This window comes from Sceloporus occidentalis, unplaced genomic scaffold (genome assembly GCF_023333645.1).
Source record: "Sceloporus occidentalis isolate IW3139 unplaced genomic scaffold, rSceOcc1.0.p SCAF_76, whole genome shotgun sequence".
Classification (NCBI taxonomy): Eukaryota; Metazoa; Chordata; class Lepidosauria; order Squamata; family Phrynosomatidae; genus Sceloporus; species Sceloporus occidentalis.
This window is the reverse complement of record NW_028317056.1, coordinates 4,029,880-4,040,135: the sequence shown is the minus strand read 5'-3', so window position 1 is coordinate 4,040,135 and position 10,256 is coordinate 4,029,880. Positions and strand designations below refer to the sequence as shown.

The 10,256-nt window shown below is 43.8% G+C and overlaps 1 protein-coding gene across 1 annotated transcript; it reads left to right on the top strand.

The window, feature by feature from the left end:
• Nucleotides 1-281: 281 nt before the first annotated feature.
• Nucleotides 282-8,711, top strand: LOC149285816 (hexosaminidase D-like). Its single transcript, XM_089494869.1, has 13 exons — nucleotides 282-311; nucleotides 839-1,081; nucleotides 1,488-1,597; nucleotides 2,035-2,122; nucleotides 3,056-3,220; nucleotides 3,724-3,907; nucleotides 4,019-4,090; nucleotides 5,522-5,729; nucleotides 7,274-7,356; nucleotides 7,488-7,566; nucleotides 7,710-7,811; nucleotides 8,337-8,426; nucleotides 8,519-8,711. The coding sequence occupies exons 1-13, from the start codon at nucleotides 282-284 to the stop codon at nucleotides 8,709-8,711; spliced, it is 1,647 nt and encodes a 548-aa protein (XP_089350995.1).
• Nucleotides 8,712-10,256: the final 1,545 nt, after the last annotated feature.

Sequence of the window (10,256 nt, the reverse complement as noted above, 5' to 3'; positions counted from 1 at the left end):
GCCATGCAGTATATATGTAAAAAAAAAATAAAAAAATAAAAAAATATATATATATATATATATATATGTGTGTGTATATGTGTGTATATATATATATATATATATATATATATATATGTCCAGCCGAACAAACCTCCTTACACATGATATACTATATATTTTATACTATATATTTTTTTAAGAATGCTCATAAAGTTCTTTGCTGCCCCTTTAACATGATGGCTGCGTATCAGTATATTAGAATTGCAGTAAAAAAAGTTTTATTTACATGAAATGTAGCAATGACGGGAAATCGTAAAGGTGATTACAGGGTAGCGGCTGAGTTATATGGATTGTTAAATGTATATGAAGGCAGATGGATGGCGGAGGGACCTTTTTATAAACCGCACACGTGTCTCTTTTTACAAGTCTTGTCCAGGACGCCGTCATTCTGGGTCGTCGCCTTCATTCCATCGCTAACACTCTCCTTTCAAGCTGTTGTGGATTTAGAACTCTTGTGACGGGGCAGCTGGTTTTCTTGGCTCGGAATTATAGGCGTTATAGCTCCATAAAAGCCATACAAATTATATACAAAATGACAGAATTCTAAAATTTTTCTGCCACTCTATAATGGGCGGAGCCTCCCTTTAAGGTCGCATAATTATTTCAGGCTTGGAACGGGCGGTTTTAGCTCCAAGCTTAAGACCAAAGCTTTATAGTTTAGCAGATATCTTGAGAGTTGGCCGTTTGAGGTCTTCGCTCCCTGGCGGATAATAACCCCTGATTAGTACACTGCACACTTCTGCGTTAGTTAAAAGGAGGCGTTACATCTAACCTCTCTGTTTGAAGTCCTCCTCAGGTGATACAGGTCGTCAAAGCACGAAAAAACCAAGATTTTTTCTGGGCGGCCGCGAAGGCCAATCCTGAGGATGAAAATCGGGATCTTCCCCCGGAGCCCCCGAAAGAAGAGAAAGTTGAGGTCATCGTTAAAACCCAACAGAACGGCGGGCAACTTCCTCGCAAAGATTTCAGCAACGTTCAGATGAAGTTGGTCCACTTGGATCTTAAAGGAGCCGCCCCAAAGCTCTCTTACTTTGAGCAGGTAAAGAAAAAAAATAATCAATTTCATGCCGATCTTTACATAATGATTAACAGAATGATTAAAAGTATACAAGACCGGTGTTGCCTGTGTGTGTGTGTTTACACACATACATACACGCTGTATGACCAAACGGATGTGGACACCTCACCATCACACCTATTTGAGCGTGTCGGACATCCCATTCCAAAACCATGGGCTTTAATATGTAGTGGGTCCCCCCTTTGCAGGCATTATTACCCTTCACTGGAACTAAGGGTCCCAACAGCCCCGATCAAACTTTACAGCAGGCGCCATGCACTCCAGTAAGTAGCTTCCTCCTGATATCCACCAAGCCCAGATTCATGCGTCAGACTTCCAGCTGAAACGTTATTTGTTCTCGTAATTCTCCTGATGAATGTTTTCCCAGATATTTCCTCTCCTTTCCAAACTGGGAGCCAACGGCTTGCTGATTGAATATGAAGACATGTTCCCTTTCACTGGAGAGTTAGAAGTCCTGAGGTCTCCACATGCTTACAGGTAAAACACCTTCTGCTTGTACTTGTCGTCGGGCGCCTAAAGTTATAATCCTGCCTGGAAACTTTCCACAGCTGTGCTTCCTCTGGGGAAGTCGCTTCATGAGGAGGTGGGGCTAGCCTTCTGCAGGGGTGGGGCTAGCCAGAGATAGCCTTAAATGGACTGGGAATAGGTGGGTGGAGAGTAGGCATGACCAATCACTGCTTCCTTGCTTGGTATGAGAAGAGGGGCACGGATCCAGCTAAGCAGGACTCCGGATCAAATCCAGATAACATGATAATCCTTCTATGAAATCTAAAGAAAAAAATAAAATTCATTGTAATTAACTTTTAATTCCAGTTGAAATCAAATCTTAAAGCTGACGTGAACTCTTCTAGTTCAATGTCTAACCCTTCTCCCTCTCTCTCCCCCCCCCCTCTCTCTCCCCTCCCTCTCCCTAGTGAGAGCGATATCAAGAATATTTTACATTTAGCTGAAATTAACAAACTAGAAGTGGTGCCTCTGGTTCAGACCTTTGGACACATGGAGGTAAGTTTTTTTTTTTTTTGTTTTTTTTTGGGGGGGGGATTTCTTTCTCTCCATAGAATGGTTACATTGGCCTTTAAGAAATGGAAGACGATTCACACACACACACAATAAAAGACCCTGCCCCATAGAGCTAGCACTCTACTATTTTTATTATCTTTTATTTATTAAGCTCCAGCAAATGACACAGTGGTGTACAATTTAAATGGGGCAGTAAACGCACATAGCAGACATACATTAACACATACCGGCACAACGGGAGCTGTGAACCCAGCCTGTGAGCTGCCATCAAACCGTAGGTACGCGGCAAGAATGATGAGCGTTTGAGGGTCCCGCTCGTGAGCTTACAATCGAGAAATATAACAGGAGCAAATATTTCTGGGTTCTATGTAACATTTTAATGCCGCAAACTCAATGCTTCGCCCCTTTCCCATACACGATCTCGAATATTAGTTCATAGGACTGTGTTATAGCATTTACGGTTTAAAGGTGCTGTCCCACTCGCTTTAGAACCAAATGCAGCATTTACAGCATCCTTCCTAGAATAATACTTAAATTGTGTAGCATTTTGTTTCATTCATAATATTTCCTGGGAGAACTGAATTGTCATGTGACAAAAAAAAAAAGCAAACACCGATAGGTTGTTGCCTCAGAAGCCGTTGCCAGTTCTTTATTAAACTTTCAAGACTAAATGACAGATTTCCTAAAGTTTTTTTTCTCTAACCCAAAACAGCAGTGTTTAAAATTGAAATTATTTTTGGGTATAAAAGTAAATGCTTTAGCACTTTTTATCGTAGCAAACCCACAGTTGGCAGACCATGGAGACTACCTCTTTGCCTGCGTCTCCGAGAGATATACCTGACCATATGGCCCATCGTAAGATGTTGTAGCCGCTGCGCTGTATACCGGGGTAATCTGATCCTATTGTTTCTGCAGTTTGTTCTGAAGCACGATAAGTTCAGAGGTTTGAGGGAGATGGAGCAGTACCCCAACAGCCTGAACCCCAACAACGCAGAGTCCTTACCTCTCGTGAAGATGATCCTGTCCCAGGTTCTAGACCAGCACCCAACGTCTAGCTGGATCCACATCGGTGCTGATGAGGTGAGGAGAGATAATTGCTCATAATACCATACGTTCTAGAACGACGAATCAAAATTCCGTACCAGTTGCATCGGTCAGGTCCTTCTACATTACCTCGCTGCTATTTCTGACAAGAATGTGGCTATAGCCATATGACCCCAAGAGAAAATGTAGCGTTCGGTTGCCGTTGATACGTTTTATTGGGCCAACAAAGAAAAAGATGTGAAATTATATGAGCTTTCAGGACCCCCGAGGTGTCTTCTTCAGGTAGAGTCAGTGCCGTTACTGGGACACATTGTCCGAGGACAGGCGTAAGCAATGCTCACAACCACCTTTTGTTTGACTTCTTCCTTCTGTATCAAAAGCAGGAATGACAGGTAGAAGGGTTGAACTCGATGGACCTAAATGACTATGTAACTATGACTGGGACTTCATTGTCCTCTGCTAGTTGGGTGGAACACTGGAAAAGCTGACTGTTGGTGACAATTTGGGCTTTCTGAAGGGCCTCATGTGTCTTCCTGCAGGTCTATCACCTCGGGGAAGGGCAGGATTCCAAGGCATGGCTCAACAGCAACAAGGGGGACTTGGGCAAGATGTTCCTCACCTACATCCAGGAGGTGGTAGCTTTCCTCCATAACAAGTACCCCGATAAACAGCAGCTCATGTGGGATGATATGCTTCGCAAGCTCAGCGTTGCCAGCATTCAGGGTAAGTTTTTATTACTTTTTACGATGTCTTTATCGGTATTCCAGCTTTTATACTCTTTATTTACACCGTAGACACTGCTTTGTGTTATTATTGTCATGTTTTCCCCCGCAGGCTCCGGAATCAGCCAGCATGTGTCCCCGGTCCTGTGGATCTATAGCCCACATCTAAATATTGAACAAACAGGTGGGTCTCGCATATCTGCCCTTTTCTCGTTAACCCGCCGCTGACACCCGTCCATTTCTCACGCGTCTGAAACGGAGCCAACGCAACGAGAAGCTGGATCTTTGGTGTTTCTGAAAGAATATTTTGATGTTTGCCAGGCAAGAGATGTTGAAATGTCACACCTTTAGAAAACGGCAGTGCAAATACTGCCTGCTACGCACGCAGACTTTGATTTTCTTTCAAGAAATGACACTAACGTGTTAAAGGCAGCAAACAGAGAAATATTGAATCTGCCGGCAGATCGGCCCCATCCGGCCCCCGTCTAGTCGCCCGTTTTTTTCTCCTGCTGTAAAGACTCAAACCTTAATCAGTCGTTGGTCTCGTCTTAGATTCAGGAGCCGTATGTCTATCCCATGCATGAATTCCCTCGCTGTGTTACCCTCTACATCTTCTGCTGGGAGGCTGTTCCACTTATCTACCACCCTCACAGTAAAGAAAAACAACCTTACATTCCATCAAACCCTCTGAACACCTAGTTTTAGATAATGACCTTGTTATGACCTAATGTTTTTCTCTGAAGTAAACTCTCCTCCTGTACTAGTGTTTGTCTAGTAGATCGGGGATCGGATAACAGAGCGAGAACTCAAACTCAAACGGCTGATATGCAGCTGCCTGAAAACATTATATGGGGTGAAAACTACAACTGGTTTAAAAAAAAAACAAAAAACTTTGTGATATTTTTCACAATGTATTTTTAATCCGATAGTAATAAAAAAGAGCAACCAGAAGAAGCATTATATTAGTTGCTATGGTGATTGCACCACTCGGCACCAGAACCATTTCGCTTCACTTCTGGGAAATGCAGAGGGTTAAAAGTTGATTTCTCTCCCTTTAATTTAATTTGAATCCTTTTCTAGCGGCCGCCCTTTAATTAATTAAAGAACGCCTGATAAATGTGTGGGTTTAAAAAAAAACAAAAAAACTTAGATAATTTTTTTTTTTTTTTATTATAAGATAATTGTTACTGATTGGATTGCTACAACGTTACAAGCTTGAGATGGGAAACTGTGTCAAGCAGACAAAAAAGGGATTTATTTCTTCTTACCGGCAGAGAAAATTAAGCAGTTTACCGGCAAAATTAACGTCCTTTTTAAAAGTATAACTGACTTGTACGGATTAACCGCGAAAGGCCTAGCAGTGGAATCGCTGAATTATTCAATTGCCAGAAAACTTAGAAGTCATTTTTTTAAAATAGTATTCAAATAATTAATTAATATAACGTAGATTGATACTTGTTTTTTTCTGCTTAAAACAGTTGATTTCATTGTATTAATTACAATCAATAGTATTCATTTTTGTACATTTTTTAGTGTCAATGTTTAGTGTCACATGACAGTTCATCATTCCCTGTAAAAATATGAAAGAGGTGGAATTTGTTTTCTTGCGTCTCAGAAACTCTTATCTCCAAGTACCAAGAAAGTGGCTTCAAATCCATCTGGTTTGCGAGTGCCTTCAAAGGAGCGTCCACCGCGGACCAGATGTGGACCCCGATGTCTCTGCACGTGAAGAATCACCAGCAGTGGAAGAGGGTTATCGACTCAATGAAGTCCAAGTTCACCAGGATCCGCTACGCGGGAATAGCTTTGACTGGTTGGCAAAGGTAGGAAAGATGGCGACCGTACGGAATAAATACGGAGAACCTTAGAAAGTATCCATTTCACCTAATTTCTATGAGCAGTTAAGATTTGCCATTAAAAGATTGAGAGATGCCCCCCCCCCCCTAAATAAACCATTTTCTATTAGGTTTTCTTATTCCACCACCGTTCAAAGGTTTGGAGTCACTTAGAAATTTCCTTGTTTTTAAAAGAAAAGCACTTTCTGTCCGTTAAAATAACATGAAATGGATCAGAAATCACTCCTGTGTTCCAATGGCCCTTTATCACTCCCATCACTCCTGTGTTCCAATGGCCCTTTATCACTCCCATCACTCCTGTGTTCCAATGGCCTTTATCACTCGCATCACTCCTGTGTTCCAATGGCCCTTTATCACTCCCATCGCTCCTGTGTTCCAATGGCCCTTTATCACTCGCATCACTCCTGTGTTCCAATGGCCCTTTATCACTCCCATCGCTCCTGTGTTCCAATGGCACGTTGTGTTCGCTGATCCAAGTTTAAGTTTAAAAGGCTAATTGGTCGTTAGAAAAACCCTTTTTGTAATTATGTCACAGCTGGAAATATCCTTGTTTTCCATGAAAACAGCGAAGTGACCCCAAACCTTTGAATGATAGTTTATGTCCTCCTTTCTGCTCCCAGTTCCTGATACTTTAAGACTGTTTGACTTGGCCCCCATTGCTAAACACAATCCACAAAGGTTCTGAGCAGACTTATCAATTAGAACAGGATCGGCACACTCCATAACCACCAGCCGCCAACCTGACCTCGCGTTCCGAGCCATAAGGGATCCCAACAAGTTCGGTTCTTGAGTGTAGGAGACTGGTGGTGTGTGACAGGGCCAGGCTAGCTGGCTCTTATGTCATATGAAGTTTAGCCGGGTCACGGAGCGCTTTTGTGTCCGGTTCCGTATACCGTGACCCGGTAATATATGATGTTGTGTTTATTGTGTAACCGGCCCAGAGACTGATGTGGATTCAGCCCCAGCCTTCAAAGAGACGATCCTATAATCTGTCTGGGGCTCTTAATCAGCCAACACAGCCCTGTCTGCCCCGCCGGCACCCGCACTACAGGGGGGATAACACAGGTGGGGGAACCCATTGTATTCTGTAATCCCCTCACCTGATACATCCCCTGTATACTGATGGGATTTGTGATGGGATGTGGCTGATGGGATTGGGGGTTGGGTTCGGTACACATTGCATTGAGGTTGTATAAAGTTCTGTGTGTTTGTAATAAAGAGAGTTCTTCTTGGTTTACTGCGAATGGTGGTCTGGATGATCCGTGGATAGCTGAGTGCGATCCGTATGAGGGGCTGACTGGTGATTCCTCAGCCCTCAAACAGGGGTACCCAGCCTTGGGTACGGTGACCCTGTAACATGGTGGGTTTCAGGTTGGTGATCTGTCCGCTGTAACTCTATGCTTGGTAAATTGACCCAGAAGATGTTTCACAGAAGTCCATCGTTTGAGAACGAGCCTCCATAGTATAAAGTCTGAAGGAACGGCGCTGATTGTGGTTCTTGTCTCCTTCAGGTACGATCATTATTCGGTCCTGTGTGAGCTGCTGCCTGTGAGTATCCCTTCCCTGGCTGTGTGCTTAGAGGTCCTTCAGCACGGTGAGTCTTCTCCTAAATCAGAGATTTTCACACGAATCCAATTTTTTTAACCCAAATTCCTCTGTCCCGGTTCTTCGTTCCCTTTCGTTGCCGGCGCATTGAAAGCATCTCGCGTCTTTCTTCCCATACAGGAGACTTTAATGAGAAAGTAAGGAAGGAAACAGCCGGTCTCCTGGGATTTAACACCATCGACATCGAGACCAACACTTGGTGGGTTGCCTTCCCTGTTTGCGGCTTGGGACAATTGTGAACATCATAGTCTGGGTAAAGCCAGAGAAGAGACCTCTGAGGCCCTGAAAGCTCACGTGTCTTAAACAAAGAATTTACCGGCAAATCGTTTTTTTTTCTTGCAGTGATGGGAACGGTGCGTTTCCCGGAGCTGAGATTTATAGTCTGGTGCAGAAAATCCATAAAGACTTGAAACAAAAAGTCCAGGAGCTCCTGGAGGGAGACGAGTGAGTAGACCGGGAGCTGGACCCTATTGGGGGGGCTTTATGGGGCCAAACGAATGCGCATGCGGTGGGCGTCAGTCTCTGCGATATATTTGGGAAAATTTGAATTTAATTAACTCTCATGGTTCTTTAAATGTTGGTACCAAGAATAGACCTACCGACTTTGCCAACTGCTGCTTGCAGGCCTAACAATAAGTTGATCCATAGAAACATAGAACCTGCCGGCAGATCGGCCCTATTCGGCCCCCGTCTAGTCTCCCCGTTTCTCCTGCTGTAAAGACTCAGACCTTAATCAGTCGTTGGTCTCTTCTTAGATTCAGGAGCCGTATGTCTATCCCATGCATGTTTAATACCCTCTACCACTTCAGCTGGGAGGCTCCTCCATGTTTCTACCACCCTCTCATGTTCCTTCATAATGCTTTCAGTGCAGGTCTGTTTCTCGCTTAAATATATAAATTTTTATTTTCAGAAAAAAATAAAAGCCTCGTTCATTTACTGTGTCTCTTTCCCGATCCTTTTCCCGCACAGAGAGATCAGAGGCTGGTTTTCGCGTTACCATCGGAAACATCGTTTTGGAAATCCACACAAAATGGAGAAATTCAGTTCCAAATTGTTAAAGTGAGTGTCCCGAGTGCTGGGGTTGCTCGTTTCCTCTTCAGACCCCCAGAACCCCCCCTTATTATCAGTTTTTTCCCTTTTTGTTATTATAGTGCTCACGAGGAGTGGGAATCCCTGACTCAGTCTTTGCGGACCCAGCTGGAGTCCATTTACTTCCCCGACACCGTGGAGGAATGGATGGAGGAGAACGTGAACCCTCACCTGGACCTGTTACGAGAGGTGGTCAGAGACTTCCAGGAGATCCTGAAGCTCAACGCCCAACCCAAGGCGCAGTCCAAGAAATGATGAGCGCCGACTCGGCCCAGGCTTTCATAGACCGATGAACTCGGCAAATATAACCTCTGGATTCGTTGATAAGAGACAGGGAAGGGTTAACACTGGAAGATGATGTGGTTTGGGGGGGTATATAGTGGAAATCTATAGGTAGCCGTCTTATGGGCAGAGGAGCGTCTACCCACCTGTGTGAGACGTAACTGGTGTATGTGGGTGCTGGCCATAAGGGGGCGCCATATGCCATATGCCATGTCCATGGAGAGTATGCATGGAGCAGGGAGATTCTGTTGCCCTAGAACTGCTTTTTTTTTTTTTTTTTTTTAAATTGAAATCTTGCCCTTACATAGTGTTCCCCATGCACTTAATGTCTAGCTTTCAATGGGTAACAATACTAGAAGTGATATTGCCCAGAATTTCCACCCCCCCTCCATTGTTGGGTGGATAAGTGGGGGCATCCGCTTATATTTCCACTTAAGGTATGAATCTGCCCTGGGTAAGGGCTTTTTGTATGTACAGCTGTGGAATATGATGGAAATGAATTAATTGTACAGAGGGCAAACTAATTATGGGTGGGTAACCCTTCACCTAAAGCCATTCTCTTCCTGATGTGGGGGTTTCAGGACTTGCACAGGCAGCATCAGCCCTAATAACGCCTTTAGTTACCAGATCCGCGGCCAAAATATATATATCAGGATACTCCGCAAATGAAAACATTCATTGGTGTTGTTTTTTGTGTCCTATTTTAAATAAATCTTATTTTCCTAAAAATCCATACTTCGTACTTCTTTTAATACACAATCCTTTCAAAAGAGAATCGCCAACTGGCCAAGGAGAGACCCTTTTGGTTTAGAGGGGCAGGTAGAGGGGGCTTTACTGGTACGTAAGTGGCCTATTGATATAACCAAAAGCATTTATAAGAATAATGGGGTTTTATTTACCCCGTTTATATTTAAAGCCATTCCCTGCTGTTTCTATACAAATTATCGGGGCTTTTAGGGCTGTAGAACCCTGCGATACCCTCATACCCAGCAAACATTCTGACCTCCTGGAAAAGAGGGGCATCAGGGGAGGAAAGAGGGCAAAGATATTTGGGGGCTTTCCCCATAGTCTATATAAAAGTTTGAATGGAAAGAAGATATATAAAAGTTGCAAGACCACTTTAGAAGGTTTCTGGATATAATCTGGAGAAGCGTGAGATATTGCGTAGCCCTCGGCAGCCGGCACGACACTCCATTCCCAGAATCAAAAACTTTGAACTTGATGCAGTTATCGAAAAAGCCACTGGGTGGTGCTCTTGCTTCTTCAACAAGCTTCACATAAAGGGAATCAGAGACCCTGCTGGTCATATCTCCCCACTGTCCCTGAGAAGTCCCATGAGTCCTGGAGCATAAATCCCCAGCGCTGCATACCGCAATAACCCCCCAGCGCTGTATACAGTAACATAACCCCCCAGCGCTGTATACAGTAATATAACCCCCAGCGCTGTATACAGTAATAACCCCCCAGCGCTGTATACAGTAATAAAACCCCCCCAGCGCTGTATACAGTAATATAACC